General features: G+C 35.9%; 2 protein-coding genes across 3 annotated transcripts; both read right to left on the reverse strand.

The window, feature by feature from the left end:
* Positions 1–8,251: 8,251 nt before the first annotated feature.
* On the reverse strand, positions 8,252–10,279 carry LOC113360506. The gene is made up of 5 exons (XM_026604013.1): positions 10,032–10,279; positions 9,348–9,409; positions 9,052–9,098; positions 8,468–8,535; positions 8,252–8,411 (listed from the first exon to the last, which is right to left on the reverse strand). Exons 1-5 carry the CDS (start codon positions 10,277–10,279, stop codon positions 8,252–8,254), a joined length of 585 nt encoding a protein of 194 aa, XP_026459798.1.
* A 5,145-nt stretch (positions 10,280–15,424) lies between these two features.
* On the reverse strand, positions 15,425–19,356 carry LOC113358386 (exo-poly-alpha-D-galacturonosidase-like). 2 transcript variants are annotated; one of them, XM_026601938.1, is made up of 5 exons: positions 19,210–19,356; positions 17,932–18,582; positions 17,781–17,831; positions 16,561–16,892; positions 15,425–15,986 (listed from the first exon to the last, which is right to left on the reverse strand). In XM_026601938.1, the coding sequence occupies exons 2-5, from the start codon at positions 18,555–18,557 to the stop codon at positions 15,484–15,486; spliced, it is 1,512 nt and encodes a 503-aa protein (XP_026457723.1). In that variant the 5' UTR covers positions 18,558–18,582; positions 19,210–19,356; the 3' UTR covers positions 15,425–15,483. The 2 variants fall into 2 exon arrangements, with proteins under 2 accessions (XP_026457723.1, XP_026457724.1); XM_026601939.1 differs by lacking the exon at positions 17,781–17,831.
* Between the last annotated feature and the right edge of the window lie 1,279 nt (positions 19,357–20,635).

Below are 20,635 nucleotides of genomic sequence, written 5' to 3' on the forward strand. Positions count from 1 at the left end.
GCCAGCATACTTACATTTGTCATCGTGGATGTATTGCACATCGCACGTGTTGTAGGCCGCCAGACCAAAACCCAAGTGAATATCCCTCCATGCGACATGAATTGATGTCTCATATAAAAATTTGCTTTGCAGACGTATTTTATTCGGTCAATCGTTGACCTAGTTAGACTACGATTCTTAACTGATGAATTGAACATAGTTCGAAATTCAAAGTTATGACGGATGAAGCATGAAGTGTCTTTTTTGTGGACCATGGACATTGAGCCTGATGGGTCACTGATGATTGTGACATATCATTGTGCTAGCTTAAGAAACAATGATAGTCAAATGATTTGGATTGATAAGCACGGGTTTAATGAGATTATTGGGTCGATCAAAAACCATTGTGTTGATGCGTCAAACATTTGACACGAATTCATATAAAGATGATCATTGTTGAATGATCATAAAAGGTTCATCCTCGATATACATGTCATGAGTAAGTCAAATGACAAGCAGAGAGATTATAATATTAAAATACTGGTTGACTGAAGAACCAATTGGTTGATGGACAAATAAAATACTGATAGCTGGATCAGTATGAAACTCTCTTCCATAAATATTGATAGTTGAATCAATATTGCTTAGCAGGGCAATTAATAGTTAAATCAACAAAATATTAATTAAAATATTAATATAATATTGGTAGTTGGGCCGAGTATTAAATTATTAATTTAAATATTGGTTGCTAGATCCTACCAAAAAAAACAATTGATTGTTGGATCAATATTAAAAATATTGGTGTTTGAACCTGTTCAGAATTATGCTCTGTAGAGCATTAGGTTCAAAACCCTAATTTTGATCAATGGATGATCTACCAATTATGGAATGAAGATCGACCAATGGATGATATAGGGATCGACTATTATGGTGATGAGTCGACCATGTGGCTCCCAGGTGCTCGGTTGAGCATTCACCAAAGTCGGTTGCAGAGCATTTGGTGAAAGAATGATTAATGGATATTTAATCATAATTAAAATAATGCTTTGTCGAGCATTATGTAGTAAAACCTAATTATGATAGAGAGATGGAACCAACCAAGGGGTGTAGAACCGTCCATTGGTGGTAGTGGGACCAATTAACGGTGTATGGATGATGGTCCAAGTTGTTGGAAAGAGTTTGAACCAAAAATGGATTGTAGATGATTAATTAGGTCATTAATCATTGACGGAGGTGAGAGCAACTTTTGAAATCCAAGGAACCGACCATGGACGGCTCTGGTGGCATGCTCGTGTTGACATGGCGTCCGCAGACCATTCTTGAGAAATTTGGTATTTTCTGATGGTCCGTCGAGCATTATTTGATCCTTTTATGAGGAATTTCAGTTTGACCGAAACTCTTAATTTTGCTTGAAAGACCAGCGATGAAGATGTTGTCAGTGATATGCGGGGAATAAAAACCACTTCCCTAGCTTCATCTCTTGTTAAAATTGTTTCCATAATGACATGTTGTTCGTAGATATCTACCCTCAACCTGATATTACAACAAACCATGCCACTATTAAACAATACTTTATGCAAGTCTAGGGTTTCTATATATTAATAATACGATGAGAACAGAATCAAATGGCATGTGATAATCCGGAAAAGGCACATACCCAGTACCATTTCATAGTCCACTTCTAAGATCTAGATTACGTAACAACATAAATGGATAACCGATTTTGAGATCTAATATGAATGGCGATAATCCTGATGGATTTTGTTGGTTTAATATTTCACTTGTATAGGTTTTACCTGTTGATGATTCACCATTAACCTGCTTTTGTTTGTATGCTGCGAGAAATGTATGAGATTCTCTATTGTATATCTCCAACATAATTTTAGTAATTTCTGAAACCTCGTCGTTCCTAGGAGACAATGTTGTTCTCGAAAAAATGGGGGTATAACAACCACACCCAATAATTCGTTCGGAAATCTTTATGTACAAAGTCCAACATAATTCCGAGAGCACCAACTTAAAAGCAAGCTCAATCAAGAGATATATCAAAGAGCTTTATCTCTATTTCTCAATCCAATCAGCAAATCGAACAGATAGAAATCCGTGAGTTGATTGATAAGAGAAATAACTTGGATGGTTGAAAAGCGGGGTCTAACAACACCACCCAATATTTCTCTTAGCAATCTGTTTGGACAAACTCCAATATACTTTTTATGAGAATCAACTAGACAGTCAGACTCAATCAATAAAAATATATATCAAAGAGTTTATATCTCAATCTCTAAATTTGATCTTTACTCAAGCAAATGGAAATCTGCGAGTCTTTATCAAAGAGAGATAACTTGGACGGTACCAAAGACCAATATCCAAGGATCAATCAATATCAATCAACAAACAAAGGTTGGATTTCTAATTGATGATCTTAACGCACAACATGTATTATTTCAATTATATAAAAATATAATGCAGAAAAGAAATAACACAGACACCAGAAGTTTTGTTAACGAGGAAACCGCAAATGCAGAAAAACCCCGGGACCTAGTCCAGATTGAATACACACTGTATTAAGCCGCTACAGACACTATCCTACTACAAGCTAACTTCGGACAGGACTATAGTTGAACCCAAATCAGTCTCCCACTAATTCAAGGTACAATTGTACTCCTATGCCTCTGATCCCAGCAGGACAATGCGCACTTGATTCCCTTAGATGATCTCACTCACAACTAAGAGTTGCTGCAACCCAAAATCGCAGACTTAATAATAAACAAATCTGTCTCACACAGAAAAGTCTATCAAAAGGATAAATCTGTCTCCCACAGAAAAATCCTAGGTTTTGTTCCGTCTTAAGATATGAAATCAAGGTGAACAGGAACCAATTGATAATCCGGTCTTATATTCCCGAAGAACATCCTAGATCAATCAATCACCTCTCAACAATCTAACTTGACTACACAAGAAGATGTCGAGGAATCACAAACAGTGAGACGAAGATGTTTGTGACTTCTTTATATTGCGTATCGGAGAACTCTCACGATCTCAAGCCAATCAATAGATTATACTCGTACGATATAAGATGCAAGATCATATCACACAACTACGATAAAGTAGCATCGGTCTGGCTTCACAATCCCAATGAAGGCTTTAAGTCGTTAACCTGGTTTTAGAGAAGAAAACCAAAGGTTAAAGAAGAATCGACTCTAGCGAGCGCACTAGTATCACACAGACGTGTGGGGATTAGTTTTGCCCATTGCTAGATGTTTCCTTTATATAGTCTTCAAATCAAGGTTTTGCCTTAGTTACAAAGCAATCCATATTCACCGTTAGATGAAAACCTGATTTAGATTCAAGCTAATATTTTTCAACCGTTAGATCGAAAACTTAGCTTGTCACGCGCACTTGAGACATAAGTTTTACTGGGTTCGTGAAAACCGTGCCAAACTTGTACGTGTATGTTGGTTCAACATAGTAACCCAAAAGGTTAACCATATGAGCATTTCATATTAACCTTGTTCTTCTTCACCATAACTAGTTCAATTGACTCAAATGAACTAGTCAGAGAGTTGTTCAATTGCTATGATATCTTATGTAACTACACAAGACACAATTGAAACAAAGATGATTCGATTCGATTGAATCGGCTCATGAACTTATAGCCACGGTTTGCATAAAGCATTCCTTAGTAATTTAAGTTTCATTTTCAGAGCACATCTTTAGATCATAACCACTTAAATTCACAAACAAGTTCGCGGACTTAAGATAACCAGTAGAGTTTTCCAAACTCAGCAGAAATTCTCGGTAAGAGAACTTCGTCAGTTCGCGGATTGGGTTCGCGGACTTGGCAAAGCCAATTCCTCCGGTTCCACGTAATTCTTCCGTCAGTTCGCGGACTGTTCTAAACTCCCATTTCAATCATTAAAACATCCTTAGAAGACGACAATGGCTGTCTCACATAATATAGCTTCACGTAATTTTCAAGTGATCGAATGATCAATATGAAACTTTCCAATTCGACATCAAGTGATTGTCTCACAAAAATCATGTAAGATGTATCAAGGCAATTTTCACATGATCATCATTTGACTTAATATTTAGTTTTCAACAAATAAATTTGTCTCCAACTAAACTCGTCAAGAATAATGATGAACATAGTTAAAGCAAAAAAGCTTCCAACACATATTTCGAGAAATAGATAAGCGAGATAACTCAGCTCGAAATATCAAATGTGTATAATGTAAAAGTTTATATATCTATACGACTTAGTCTCATTAGAAGATAGAATAAGATAGACTTCTGAGTGATAGATAAGTAGTCTCCACATACCTTTTGTTGATGAAGTTCCTCCAAGCTCTCCTCATTAGATCTTCGTCTCCAATCGATGAACGTCGTGAAGTCTAAATCTCAACTACACATTTTATCCTAATCTGAGACATAACTACAAGTAGACTAGAAATCAAGTATATAGTTTTGATCAACTAAACTTGACAAACAAGATTGAGATATCAATGCTTGTGAGTTCGACCGAGAAGTGCTCTAACAATTCTCTCGGTCATATATTCTGCAGTGTGCTTGCTCGTTTATTCAATTCCCGGATATATCTTTGAAATCAACACATGTAGACCGACACATTTTGACATAGCAGATGGCAAGTTAACTTTTGGCTCTGGATTTTCCCCCACCTGCAAAATGACATGAGTATATCGGAGGAATTAATATCGCAAACCACAATTCAGAATCATAATTCAGAAAAACTAATAATAGAAGCACTTGGTATATGATCAATAGTGATACTATTTTAACTTAGTCAAACTAAATCATTGATATCAGTAACTTGAACCATTCAATGTAACTAAATGCCTAAAAAGACGAGGGCATCCAAATATACCACAATCTTTTAATTTCAACCTATAATCCTGATACCAAGTGTGATCGTCTATGGACAAAGTCGAGATTATATGACAACTTGATATTCACTTGATAATAGTTATTGTACAAGACCGGTTGATTATAGGATAAAGTTAAGTGATTAGGATTAACGTACAAGTGTAATTTACTTTATTATAATAAGACAATTATAATGCGAAGTAAAGTAAATGACACAATAAGATTTTGTTAACGAGGAAACCGCAAATGCTGAAAACCCGGGAACCTAGTCCAGTTTTGTATACTCTCAAAAGTAAGCCGTTATACAATGAACAAAATCCAACTTCGTATAGTTGAGACAAAGTAAACTACCCCTAGTTAATTAGTTCCCTCAGCATCCCTTCATCTTCGACCTTTTGGTCACGCACATGAATCTTAAGACACAAATCACTATCTCGGGTTGGTTTACCAAGTAAAGTCTTATGTACTCAACTCCTTTTGATCGTATTCCGAATAGTGAAGGAACAAATCTGTTTGGCAACCACTCTATTCAATCTTTAAGAAAAGTATGTTGAGTCGTTAATAAAGACTCTTATATTTAATCTAATAAACTCTTTTGTCTGGTTAGATCAATCTGAATCTTAATTACCGAAATAATGAATTTCCGGATTTGTAATCAAACAATATAGAACTCAAAGAGAAACTATAAAGTGGTGCCGATTTTATCAACTAGATAATCACAAGTCTATCAAAGATAAACAATATCTAGTTGGATCAAAGCCAATCAAGATGTGTGCACAAAATTCACAAGATACCAAAGATTTTCTTCATCTTCAAATCTTCAATTGCCTTCAATTGTACCTGCACACAAAACTTGAATCCTCTTGTGATCAATCATGCACACAGTGGAGTTTGTTAACAATGGATTATTACAAGATGCCTTTAGATCTAACAACAGTTCTAAAGATCCCGACGATACCTTGATCTAGTTAGAGTGACCTTTATGTCAGAAGAGAAGGCTCTCATGAATAATCAAATTAGGTGCAATCAAAGTTTCAACAACTGTTAGTTAATCAAATCAACAATCGAAAACTAAAACAACAATGCAATTATCTAGTTTCCCACCAACGGTACTCGTAGAGATTCTTGATTCCGTGGAAGTCTTTAAACGAGCGGTCGTAAGAGATTTCTTCTAATTAGGGTACTTTCTTTTCTGGATAAACGACTCCACCATAAACAACACGAATGAAGTTTTCCTATCCCTTAAGATAGTTTGCAAGAAATGCGAACTCAACTATTTATAGACCAAGGTTGTTTGGACAACAAGGAAATTCCAAAATCGAAAATATTCTCAAGATAAGCAATAAAGTACCTGATTTCGGTTTTTCCTATTTTCAATTAATATCAAACAATATTTCCGAAATCTCTCATAAAAAAATTCTATTATTAGTTTAGCACATTAACTAACAATACTTTTCTAGAGTTTATGCTTTCATTGTTGGTAATTAAAACATATAAAATTGAAAATCATAATTAAATGCTTTTCAATATTTCGGTTTGGGATCACCTTGAGCATCAAGGAATATCTTTGAACAATTAATGATGAGAGTTATGCACATGTTCAAATAATGTTGACATCTAGAAGTTTCCTATCTTAGCAAACCCTAAAACCAAATTTACACACAACATACAGAAATATGCGAATATTGGAAACTCGGTTTTGCTATTGGGACCGGTTCTACAGTGACTCCCAAACTAAGTTAAGATCGGTTATACCACGACTCCCGATATAGATTATGACTGGTTATACCTTGATTTCCAAAAATATTTAGGATCGGTTATACCATGTCACTAGATATAGGTTATGACCGGTTCTACCTTGTCTCCCAATACTAGTTAGGATCGGTTATACCTTGTCATAAAATATAGGCTATAACCGGTTCTACCTTGATTCTCAACATAAGTTAAGATTGGTTTTACCTTGTCATCTTGCATTTTTAGATTACGAAACAAGTTCGTACATCTACTTCCTTAAAGCAATGTATTAATACATAGTTTCCTATAATGAAATCACACATATATTCCACACATAATCAAGTAACTAAATACTTAAATTATGTTGCTATCGTATTTACAAAGTTCAAAAGATAAGCGTTATACCATGTCCTTATCAGAATACTATGACCAAGTCTAATCACCAGAGTGTTATAAATATAGCTTCGCATGTTATGTTTTCAATATAAAGAGACTTGAAAGATACGTTCAGAATGAAAACAAGTCAAATCAGTATTATTAACCTCAAGTGGAGGGATGGTTTCTTTGTTGCAGTCGTTACTTCTTCACATTCTTCAGGTATTAAAAGTAATACTTGTAAGTCTCAACAGCCCTACACTTTCTAGTCTAACCTAAACGAAGTTGACTCTAGTAATTAATTAAGAAACTGTAGATGAGTTTTGATACTAAAATATCACAACCAAACTTGATATACCAACGCTTAGTGGGTTCAACCGAGATAAAAATGCCCATAAGCAGACTCCCAGAAAAGCTTAATGAGCTGCGAGTCTTAGCTTTCCGTTATGTAATGTAATTATCCAGTTCTATGAAGTTTTTTTTATCAATCAAGTAATCACCTAAGCAAGTATGTACCACTGAACTTAATATTACAAATAATAAACATGACAATTAAAAAAAATTTATGTTTAAATGCAAGATACACTGCATAAATGTTACACAAATTAACTGTAAGTGGCATGATGGGCTGGCTTGTAGCTACCTCACAGACTTCCTTTAAGATGCCTTGTAGATGACACACAGTTTCAACTTCTTTTAGGATGTGTAGTTTGGCAGCTCTAAATAGGAAACTCTACACTGTACCTAATACCTCCTCTGTTAGTTTTAGGAGAAAGAACCAATCTACCGAAAAGTACAACTGATTACAGTATTGTACCTCTTGACGATATACATACTGATACAGAAAAGGAATACACAAACTCAGAAACAATGCATTATATTTCATAAGCACAAATTCATAATAGCAGTGGATAATGGCAAGAAAAGACAACGTAGTTGAAGTAAGTACCTAGAGAATGTAATGTTATCAGGATCTTGACTCTTAAGCCTCATGTTTTGTGTGAGCTTAAGCACATTCACATCTCTCCACAAAACAGATCTTCTAATAGAGGTGTCTATGATTTGTTCTCTATGACCCTTTTGTACCACTGACAAAGTTTGCTTAAAGTCTCCTCCAAGAACAACAGTGGTCCCTCCAAATGGTTCGCTACTTGATCTTATATCTCTTAGAGTACGATCTACCGCTTCAATACAAAATCAGTTTTGCATTGCCACCTCATCCCATATGATCAACTTGGTAGCTCGATATAATTCTACCTCGATCAAATCAAAATCGACATTATGGCTCGAGTGGTATCTTGAAGGCTGAATGTGATGCCCTTCCACCAGTTTGAAGCAATGCAGTTACGCCGCAAGAAGAGACCGTTAAAACAACGTCACCATTGCTTCTACGTGTTGCTACCAATGTGCGGTACAGAAAAGTCTTCCCCATCCTAACACTACCATTTAAGAAGAAGGTTTTACCAAGATTATTTAATACGAAATCTTTTATTACCTCAAATGCTTTCGTGTAGTATTGAACTTATCCACTTTTGAATCCACCACTGAATCTTGAATCTCAAACTGCAGTTATATTTGCTCCCATAGTAGTCGATTTCCAACAATTCGGCTCCAGTCGCCGGTGTGCAGGGGCATTCCAATGTCCTTCATTTCCTTCCCTTCCTCATGAACTATTTTCTCTATGAGGTAAAGACCGTAATCAAGTACCTACTCCTCCGTTGGATTTTCAATTCTGTATAGTCTTTTGATCCTGAATGGTCAATCATTACATATATCCTTTCCATATCTCTCACATAGAACTTCTAGTCGTGTAGGACTACACTTGTTCGAGATAATACCAATTAGTTGTCCCAGCTGATGCCCGGTTTTGGTTATGAAGGATTCTTTCAAGCATTTATCAGATTCTCCATCATCTTCCAACAGATTTAGTGCATTACATGCAAACTTGAAAGTCCGGTGGACCTCTTTAACACCACTTTTCATCGTAGTCCTCAAGTGCTTAAACGACCTTGCCCCGCTACTATTGTAAGCAACAAACTCAGATAATACAATTCACCACTGTTTGGGGCGACAAAATACATTCTCCCAATTGGAAAAGTGTTTCTTTAGAGGAGGCCACTTCTTATCTGACAAAATGACATGATACTCAGAAACATAATTTAGAAACATGTTCATTTTCAAAACGTAATTCAAATGGATACTAAGAAACATGTAAAAAAGCATATGTAATGACGACCACTTCAGTAATTACTACCACAATTAGACTATTACCAAAATCATCTCAGTAACTAAACGTTTCACTAATTAATAGTTTGACTAATAGCAACGTAAACTAAAGAAGGAAATCGACATGTAGAGGGAGGCCCGTATCTTACCTGACCATACAAACTTCTGCGGGAAGTCATGGTAGGTATATGCCCTTGCTTCTGGATTTAACCTGTAGTATTCAGAAACTTTAGAATGTGTCCCTTACTTCTCTTAAAAGCAAAAGAAAAAATCACCATTATGTTGCATATTAATATAACAATGAAACATTCAACATGTAATTTAATCAGTCAAAAGAAAAATTATTTGATATGCAATTAATAGATGAGTTTTATAGTATAGATAACTATACGACTTCGTCACCAACATTTCTCGCAAAAATGGAAACTAACATAGGAAATATCTAACGTAACATTATTCACAATGTGAGCATCACATCTCGAATTTCTAGAAATAAACCGTAATTGCCATTTGTATGAGTTTGGGATTCCAAGACCATGTTATTACTGTCACCGCCACATTTGGATCTTTCACCTTGACTTGATTAAAGGTTTATAAATAACATGAGTGGATCTTGTTTAGTTTACACAACCAACAACTGAAGCTATTACATGCAAGTATTTTTCTGAAGATCCATTAAATGGACTAAAGTTATTCTACTACAATGAGCACTTTGTACAAGAAATGAAACACGACGGAGATAATATGATGCAAGTTGTAGAGGAAACAAATAAAATAATGCAAAAATCAGGCAGAGATTATAGTTGCGGGACACAGTTTAAATTGGCACTAACCTGTTGTAGTCAAAATACCCCATCAAAGTTGTTACTACATTTTCTGCCTTATCCTGAATTACTTCGACGGAATCATCTGGATCGTAAATAACTCGCTGCTTGCCTGGAAGATGTACCACTAACCACTGTACTTTGGGATTCTCTTTGTGTAAACAATTTCCAAGTAATCGCCAAGCTGCCTCAGGTGCTCCGATATACCTTGCATTCAGATATTGAAGAATCTCGTTGGGGCCATCACCAGCAACCATAATCGTCAAGTCATGTCCCTTGTAGATATAATTATGTATATACTTCACGGCTCGTACGCTGGAGCAGACCTTGACATTGATATGGAAGTCAAACATCCTGGTAAGATGTGGATTGTGAGGGACCACATCCATATTAGTGTATGACTGATTGTGGTAGCGGAAAACAGGGTGATAGTCGTGTGGCAGTACACTTCTCACTAATTGAAGTTGACTCTGCATATTCTTACGGATAGTCTTTGGTGAACCTACCGCCATCCATGCAACTTGCACTTGGTTTCCTATGACCACACGGTCCATGCACCATGCATCTATGTATAGTATGAAAAATATCTAGATCCTTTTTTTCATCTAGGAATTCGGTACATACCATCTTATCCACTTGCTCCGGGGTGTGTATTTTGTCTGCCTTGTCCAGAAAAATCAATATGTGCATATACGGCAAACCCCTCTTCTGAAACTCTATCGTGTAAACATATCCAACCACCCTTCCAAATACTTTCTTATCTTCTATTTCTTTTACGTTTGAGTTCCAACACACGTGCCACCAAATCAGGCCTATTGTGCGGTTGTTGGTTCTCTAACATAGCACTTGTAATTACTTCCCATCGTTGATTTATTGTCATGGTAAAAAATATATCTGGATGATGGTTGTAGCTTTTAGCAAGTAACAAAAAAGTATATTAACAATTTTTAACCTTCAATTGATTAGAATCCAATCAACTTCTGATATGTGAGGTCTATTATGTAAAAGAGATATTCATATGGCTGGAGTAAAACAAATTCAGTCCACAAAAACGTGACATGAAGCCAGCACATACGTCTAATTTCTGAGAATAGTAGATTAAAGTTAAGACTCGACAGAAATGGCAGCATACACACGGACAAAATATTTAATTATTACAAACAAGTATGAAAGTGTCACACATTGTCTCATGTATGTCCTATCATAATTGTGAACACTATCATGTGCAAGTAGCAGAATACAAAATCTAACAACTTAATGAACAAAAGAATTAGCAACAATAATCCATCTTTTCTGTCAGGAATATGAAAAAAAAATACCCATCTCAACAAAATTTGGATGTTAATTAATTCCTTAGACTTTAATGGGAGGATGATTAGATTCTGACACACCTTATTGGTGGGATATGTCAGAATTGGTATGTATTTCTGAATTAGTTGCTAATTACTGGACTATGTTTCAGACGGGGAAAAGGTTCGTCCTGTATTTCCGAATCAAAGCTTTAGGCATCTAATCTATCAACATATTTTTCTTTCGACAAAAGGTAAATTCAGAGAATTACGAAACAACGAAAATGACTGAAATAATACTATCATGGAGAGGAATACATATCAGGGCAAGCTTAGTTGTACCTGGTGATGGCCATTGAGTCTTGATATATCTCGTACATGTTTCGAGGACCGCCTATGAAAATGGATGGGAGTATTACTGGTTGACCACGTTCCGCCGCTTTGTTTCCAGAAACCCCAAGGTCCGCAAGCCCTTTATAGTTCAGAAATCTCATCTTGGGTTGATTTTTCCTAATCCACCGAAGGCGATTTTGTTCAGTTGATGCCCAAGCATCCACTATGAATTCCTGAAAGAGAATACTCACTCTTAGTATCTCGTCAAGTACTCACCTCGCCTATGAAATAATCTATAATTGTAATATTCCATTTGCGTGATACGTGTATCTATAGCCTTATCTAGTCGACATCCCAGTGTACCATCCCAATTCACCACATGGGAACAAAAGAACATAACGTAGAGGCAAATGCGCTGGATGTCAGTCATTAATTATATGCAAAGCATGACTTCTTTCAGATGAAGTATTATGTCACGCGGTCCAGAGTTGATGGTTTTTCTGTATCTAAGCAAGATAACGACTATCTCATATGTTGTGGGTAGGTTATAACGTCTCTGATCTGAACCTTTTTCGTATTGGAAAGAATTATGGACATCATTTCCCCTCCACTCATTTCTTTTTAGTTATTCAAAAGCCTGAATGCATAGTGATATTGTTGGAAGATAGAACCAGTTGTACGATCTGAAGCATCGTAATGTTTAACCTTGGGTTTAGCTCAAGCCATTTTGATACCGCATCTTTAGGATCGTAAATGCACATCTGTAAGTATGTGCCGCTTTGCGAATTTTCAGGTAAGAGTGTTCTGGTTCTATGCCTTAGCTGACCATGAATAATAAACAACGGTGGGCATGTTTAACACATCAAAGATCGAGCTCAGTCCAACTCAAAAGGGATACATTTATAGGGGAATAATAACATCTCAAATCAATGGGTGAGTGAATAACATCAAACAAATTGTATAAATTAGCATCCACTCCACAAAACATAAAAAATGAGTCTATGAAAACAGCAGAAGTAAAATATATAAATTACCGTATCACTTGTCTGACTATCGTTCCTAACTTTAAGTTCATACATACTAAATCTGCTAGAGCAAACAAATCATTTATTCATACATATACTACATTCAACTTTCTACATTTGCTCAACTACACTACTATGTGACAAATAATTGGTACTTGGCAGTCAACAAAGTAGAAGCATATTGTGTCCAAAACCTCAAGGTTACGGTAACAACTATTTTTCAATCGAAAACACTTCATGTACGTATACACCAATTTGTACATTAAACCCTAGATGTGGTTTGGAAGGTTTTTATAGGAATGTCGTTGACACTCCTACCATGATACATGTAGTGAATCAAAAGTACCTCTTATCTTGAGTTTCCGTGGTTTTAGTGTGCATCCCAGAATCGTGAATGCGTTTGACGTGTTGTACCTGTGTTAGTTTCATTACAAAGAACTATTCAGTTAGTGGATAAGCCTGTTTTGTAAGGCCGAACATTTAGTTCAGGTTCTAACAGGATGTTATCGTGAAATATTGGTAGTGTGTGAATGCTACTTACCTACAAATATTTTCCCGGAAAATCTATTCGACTTCATCAGTTCCTTCGAGTAACTCTATAAACTCTTCGGGTGATACTCGGTTGAGCATTCACCAAACTCAGTTGCAGAGCATTTGGTGAAAGAATATTTAATAAATATTTAATCATAACTAAAATAGTGCTACGTCGAGCATTATCAAGTGAAACCTAATTATGATAGAGAAATGGTTACCAACCAAGGGTTTGTAGAACCGTCTATTGGTGGTAGTGGGACCAACTAATGTCGTAGGGATGATGGTTCAAGTTGTTGGAAAGAGTTTGAACCAAAAATGGATTATAGATGATTAATTAGGTCATTAATCATTGACGGAGGTGAGACCGGCTGTTGGAAGCCAAGGAACCGACCATGGCCGGCCATGGTGGCATGCTCGTATTGACATGGCCCCGGCGGACCATTCTTGAAAATTTTGGTATTTTCTTATGGTCCATCGAGCATTATTTGGTCTTTTTAGGAGGAATTTCAGTTTAACTGAAACTCTTAATTTTTCTTGAAATACCAGTATTTGGAAATATTAAAATAATATCATTTTAATATTTCTTATGGTAGAAAGTCATAATGGTTGCAGGACCACTTGCTTTGCAAAACCATAAGGTCCATGGAGCAAGATTTGAAGGGATATGCAAATAAAGAATTTTGATTGAAAGAGGAAAATTAAATAATAATAAGATAAAAAGGAAAAAACAGTAGGGGACTAGCAAAAATCGGCGCATCGTTAGCGGTCGTCCGTGTGGGACCCACCTCACGGTTTTTATTATTTTATTAATATTATTATTATTTTTTTCTCTTCTTTTTCCTTGTTCGATTGAACTTCTATATCTTTGTTCTTCCATGTTTTTGGATGCTCATTTGAGCATTATTACTAAATACATCTGTGCCTTTTACTCGGGACTTACTCGGGGGTGCCATGCCTTAAAATGAATAATTCATTACTTTACTAATCCATGGGATTCAGCTGGGAAAAGCCATAAATTGAAGTAGATGAATATCAGAGTGAATTAGTATATTTCTTTTAGGAATTCATCCGAAGAATTTAACAGTGGAAGAAATGAGTTAAATGTTTTACACTAGCAGTAATTAGTATATTCAGATAGTCGAGATATGAGACAGCTAACACCGTGATGGAAATTGAATAAACACCCCTCCTTTTCATGGACTTCACAAATACCTTAATCCATCAATAATTATACCTCTCATATTCTAAAACGTAATTCATTTAATTTTGAATCCTGTAAATAAATATTTAGATAAAAATTGTCATATCATTTGTTATATCACATGCTGTGGTGGTGGTGGTGACGACGGTGGAGGTGGCGGTGACACCAAATTTTTGTATCAACTTGTGTTGTTGACACCGGATTATGTGTCAACTGGGGTTGTTGATAAAAAATGACACCCTACTCTGAACCTAACTAATATATCCAACATCATACTATTTTATTTATTTATTTATTTATTATAATAATTAAAGCATAAGAAAAGAACAAAATGCAAAGAGCAAAATAAGCCTGGAAACAAGCTGGCTCCAACCCCCTTCTGATTGACAAGACCTAATCTATGAAAAAAGAAATCACCACTCTTAGGTGTATCTTCATGCCTAATAGAATAGTTGTGGAAACGCTTCAAGAGATCGACTGCATCTTCACTGAGATCCCTCGAAGTGGAGAAGGAGAGCACACCAAAACGATATCCCTGACTCACGTATCGGTCAAAATACTTGGTGCACTTACGAACTACATCCTGATCCACAGTAAGGCCTGAACGGAAGGAACGGACTACATCATATTCGTTCTGATTATTTATAGGAATTCATCCGGCTGAATTAGCACTAAATTAACGCCTTGTACTAGCAGACAACCTATCTAGAAGCGATTAATTGATTCAGACATGAGATGGCAACATCATGTTTGTTCTGAATATAATTCTGGAAATGGTTATAGCACCAAACATCTTTCAAATGTCTTTCGAACATTGAAAGGAATACAAAAAGCTCTTGAGCAAGAGGCTCCGTCATGTATCATTGTTTTGACAAGATTATGGAACTGCAATTCACTTCTCTTGCAGAACACGAAGACATAATATCTCTCATGCTTCTAATGTGGTCAGAAATACATAATTCTCGATATAATTTTATGAATCTAACCGTCAAAAATCCACCATCAACAACAAGTCTTCACTTCAGAGGCAAAACAATTATTTATTATTAAAGGAATAATAAGAATCAGTGAAAACAATGTTATATTGATTTCTGGGAGAGGCTCATTAGAGCTGAATTGAAACCAAGTATAGATATGTTGTTCACAGTTGATGGACTGAAGTCCAAAGGGTTATTCCATCCTTTCAGGCAAGTATTTGACCATTTCATGTTCATATTTTCAATCCGTAATCCATCAACATGATCCATTATAATACCAGCTGAACTGTGATTTACAAGACCCTGGCAACCCGGTCGATAATCAACTAACCCATCCGCAAAATTGGACCATCTACTATAAGTAAGATTCACATTGATGAAATTCAAGTTGCTTAGAACACCTTCACTTGAACCAGATAAAAAGACTCCATTTTCCGAATTCACAGATATGTTGATGAACTGTACATTAGAGATTATACCAACTTTTGAATAGGAGTAACGTGGGCAAGTTGTTATGTAGATTGGCTCTGCTCTGCCCCACCACGATGGATCATAATACCGCGTGTTGACTTTTATGTTTGAAAAAGTGATATCGCTGGCGTTTCCTGCATGAAGTTGACGGTGAGTTCATGACAATGTAAGATAATAAAAAAAAACATAAAGTGGTATGAAACACCAAGGGAGCATAAGAGAGTGAGGGTAACAATTTACTACACTCAGCGTAACAAAATAACGGAGTCAACAAAGGTTTCATGCTTATGTAAACCCTTCGCTTCATCTCAACTTTTACCATAATAATCGAGGACCCAACTGCCATGATCTGACGAGCATGGTCGCAACTTCCAGGTTTTGGGGTCTCAATAAGCTAATTCTTAAAGGATGTTGCCTATAAAATAACGGAACTCTAGAGGGCATGCAACATTCTTGTACAGAGGTCGCTTAGGGTGTCAGTCTGATGTTTTACCAACACATGTAGAATTTGGTCTCACCATCCAGCCTAGCCTATAAAGCTTGAGCATATGGGAATAACATGGAGGTAGTAACTCAAAGTTTTGTTATACCTATGAATAGTATAATTACACACAGCTAAGGAGTTGGAAAGCAAGAGCCAAAAAAATTACAAAACAACTGCTCTATCAAATAAACCTTTCAAGAAAAATTATGTGATAATTGTCATACCTCCATCGCGTAACTGCAAAGCTAGCCCTCGGTGAGAATCGACGATGGTGATATTGTCAAATAAAAGACCTTTAAAATCGTACCAACTAGCACTCCCGAGTTTGATGGCAGAGGATTTTGTCCGGATCCAGGAGTTTGACACAGTTAAGTTATGCACAGGGCCTGTGGATGTTTTAGGACAGATAGCATCGTCTCCTGTGTTAATGATGCATCTCGTAATTACTGTATTATTAGAATCCTCAACATCTATCCCGTCGTTGTTTGGAGTATTAAAATCACCAAAAATAGATAGGCCGTCAATTGATGTATTGTCGCATCTCACAATGTGCAAACTGTAGACGAATAAGGAACACAATAGATAATAAACAATCATGCTGTTGCAGTGCCAAATAGAACACAACTACAATGTGGTCATTTTTGCCAAACTTTGGCAATCATTCCTTTTTCAGGGTTTCTGGGTATTGTACATTTTGCTTTCTACTCTGAAGAGAAAATATTGACATTTATGGATGCTAAGATCAGATAGCATAATACGAGTGAACCTACGTATGTAGATAAATAAGGAACACAGTAGACAATAAACATCCATGCGGTTGTAGTGCCGAATAAAACACAACTATAGTGAGGTCATTTTTGCCGAATTTTGGCAATCAGTTTTTTGTCAGGGTTTCCAATATTGTACACCTTGTTTTCTACACTGAATATTGACATTTATGGGTGTTAAGATCAGATAACATAATACGAGTCAATATAAGCATGATGAACTGTGATATAACCCTGGTCCCTGACTGATAACAAAGACCTTATCTAAAGAACTCCCTTTTGTTCCCTTTTCCTGCATCTCTGTTTGCAATTAATATGAAGAAATATTATATTTGCTACTAATATGAAGAAATATTATCATGTAGCTTAAAGTTTTTTTTTTTTTTTTTGCATAGAAAGCGTGCAAGATATACAACATTCAGAGGCCTGTGCTTCCAGTGCGAAATAAACCGAAAATTCCTTAGAAGTTCAACAGAAAATATGGAACAGGCATTACATTTCTTGTAGGGCCATTGGACAAGTTGCAATATCTGCTTAATTGTTTTCATGTAGTACGGGCAACACTAACATATTTCTACCAACAACATCTATCCTGCCAAATGAAAGTATGCAGTAAACCCATGTGTATGTAGTGAATCAGGAAAACGAAAAACACAAAATTTTACAAACAAGCTTACCATCTTGGTTCCCATATATAAGCTAGTAACATAATACTATAGTAGTAGTTCCTGAAAGTATGAATGTACCATGGACCTAATTAATTCTTTTAGAAATTGGCATTATTAGCAAGCATCAACAGGGAAATATCAAGAAGTGAATACTACGCACCACCAGTAAGCAGGTTGTGTAAAGAGGACATCTGAAACTCCAACATTTGTGCAGTCAAGGAAACCGACGAGCCTAGGCCTGCATTCATCACCAAAACAAGCTCCAGTAGCATTCCAACTGACCATAATATTCTTCCTTTCGTTTATCTTCTCCACAAATTTTGGTCCTTGACCGTCAATTATTCCTTGACCCATGATCCCAACATCTGTGGCACTCTCTGCCAACACAACATACCATCTATGTGATTCTAAAGGATAATCACTCAGTTTCGTGCCTCCTAAAATGGTAGCATTTTTCTGGAGATCCAGCATCACCCCTGATTTCAAGTAAATTGTTGCTGTTAAATAATTCCCAATTGGGAATTTAACACGTCCACCACCCGTGGCATGGCAAGCATCTATTGCTGCTTGAATGTGTGGTGTATCGTAGTGTATGCCGTCCCCAGTGGCTCCGTAGTCAGTGACTGAGAAGACTTGGCGCCGTTGAAGTATTGTCCTATTGATTCTTGATGAGGTTGCATTTTGTGATTGAATTAACAGAAAAATGAAAAACACAAGTGCAGGGACTTGGATAAGCTTGACAGTGGCTATCCGCACGTTCGTTGTTGATGATCTAACATTCCTCATTTTGGTTCCTTTTTAGTTTTTAACCCTATTCCATAGGAAAACCATCAGAATACATCCCAAGAATGTGTATACTGTTACTTTAACAGTCACGAGATCATCCCCAACAGAAGAAAGCAAAAAAAAACATTATTGGTCTTAACTGTGGGTTAAAAAAGTGTGGGAATTACTAACCAAGTAACAAGATACAGTAATTCAGTAACACTTGGAGTAGCTTACTAGACCTAAAACCATCTTCATTTTGGTGATTCTTTCGGAAAAAACAATTTTCAAACAGAGCTAATTAGGATCCATTTTGAGCTCTTGTTTATTTACTGCTGAGCAGTAAAAGGATTGGCATTAAGAATTCGAGACTACCAATATTCACTAACAAGATCCAGAAATCAAACATCAGAAAATCAAACCCGAACTTAAAAATGAAAATTATAAGCAGCAACGTAATAAGATCGATTGTGTACTCGATAAACATTCAGAAATACAACAAATGAGGTCAAATCTCAACAGAAGAACAAAACCAAGAAAAATGGTTCTGAATTTTAGTTGGAACGCACTGTTAATTTTGATATTTCAAACTGATAACAAAAAAATTTGAAGTGTCAGTACCTAAAATAAAAACAGATAAAATCAGATTTCGTATCAAAAGGGAAGGAAATACCTTTGCTTCGAGTAGACAATCTTGACTGTCATCCAAACCAATTGAACAAAATTAACACTTCTGGTTAATACAACTTTTAGAGAGATAAGATTGACGCGAAGAAGACACTGTGCGTTTTTATCTCTCCGGATATGATGGCTACTGTACTATATACTGTTATTAGAGCAAGTCTTAAGGTGAAATCCAACCTATTCCAAGTGTGGAAAAACCATGAAACTTCAAGTCTAGTGGCTTTCAAATTGAGATTTTTCACAGAAAATCCAAACAAGGTTCCATGGTTTGGTGGAAGGGTCTGTGAAATCCATCTAAACGCCAATAAGAATAGCGTTAAACGCCAATAAAATTGGCGCAATAGAGGACAAGAAACGCCAATATGAATGACGATGAACGCTAATCAAAATAGCGTAAGTCAAGCGCCAAAAAGAATGGCGTTTAGCGCTATTAACAACAGCGTTTTCTTAGCGCCATTAACAATAGCGTTAAGCGCTATTAACAATAGCGTTTCATGTTATTTATTTCTCTCACACTCTTCTCACATCACTCTTGTTTCCTTACCTATAAATTGAAAATAAAAAAACTTTAAAAATACAAAACAAAATTTATAAATTTGAAATTGAAACAAGATTTAAATTAGCTAATTTTCATTTCATAGATTAAGTTACATGGATTAAAAAAACTAAAAGCGACATTACATGGATTCAAATAACTAATATTTAGAATTTTACATGATCCGATTTTCATTGTCAAGCTTCATCCTTTCCGAAAGCGGGATGGTTCTTAAGAATTTGGTACACATGATCACATGCAAAATTTTTGTTGTTTTGTTGAGAATATAGAGTTTTAGCATGTGCCTCCTACAAAATAAATAAACATAATCTCTCATTTAGAAAATTAATGACTTAAAATATGGATAACTGAAAATAAGAGGTTCCATTGAGTAATACTTACAACTTCTTCTAACGTCCATCCTCCTCCAATATTTGCATAAATTGAGTGTGTGATACCCATGTAAACTTTGGTTTGCTATTTTTATCGCCGACCACCTATTTTGAATATTTTGTCTTGTTCTTACGTTTTCATTACCACCCGCTTCTTCTACAAAGGCTTGAAGCACCCTTTCCCAATAGTTGTTGACTCCTTGATTTTGTCCAACAATCGGTTGGAGACTAATTCTCATCCAAGCTTTGGTGATTGCAACATCTTCATTTGTAGTGTATGCCATACTTGCACTTGATTGAAAGAAGGTTTGGAATTAAAAATATAAAATCAGGAGAGATAGGAAGCAAAGAAAATCTTGAGATTTTGGGATGGTTTGATTTGTGTTGAAGAAGCCAATTTTTATAGATAAGTTTTAATTTTGAAAATCTGATCGTTGAAACACTATTGAGAATAGTGTTAAGCACCATTCTTAATGGCGTTTATTTTG

The sequence above is a fragment of the Papaver somniferum genome, chromosome 3 (assembly GCF_003573695.1).
Source record: "Papaver somniferum cultivar HN1 chromosome 3, ASM357369v1, whole genome shotgun sequence".
In the NCBI taxonomy this organism is placed as follows: Eukaryota; Viridiplantae; Streptophyta; class Magnoliopsida; order Ranunculales; family Papaveraceae; genus Papaver; species Papaver somniferum.

Bases quoted from the DNA above. Each gene is read 5' to 3' on its own strand.
- LOC113360506 (XM_026604013.1), bottom strand. From the start codon at position 10,279: ATGGTTGCTGGTGATGGCCCCAACGAGATTCTTCAATATCTGAATGCA. The intron at 9,410-10,031 runs GTTAGTGCCAAT...TGAATACTACAG, and splicing joins GGGTATTTTGACTACAACAG to GTTAAATCCAGAAGCAAGGG. The intron at 8,412-8,467 runs GTAATAAAAGAT...CTTAAATGGTAG, and splicing joins ACTACACGAAAGCATTTGAG to TGTTAGGATGGGGAAGACTT.
- LOC113358386 (XM_026601938.1), bottom strand. From the start codon at position 18,557: ATGAGGAATGTTAGATCATCAACAACGAACGTGCGGATAGCCACTGTC. The intron at 17,832-17,931 runs GTGCGTAGTATT...TCATACTTTCAG, and splicing joins ACACAACCTGCTTACTGGTG to GAACTACTACTATAGTATTA. The intron at 16,893-17,780 runs GTAAGCTTGTTT...ATTCGTCTACAG, and splicing joins TATATATGGGAACCAAGATG to TTTGCACATTGTGAGATGCG.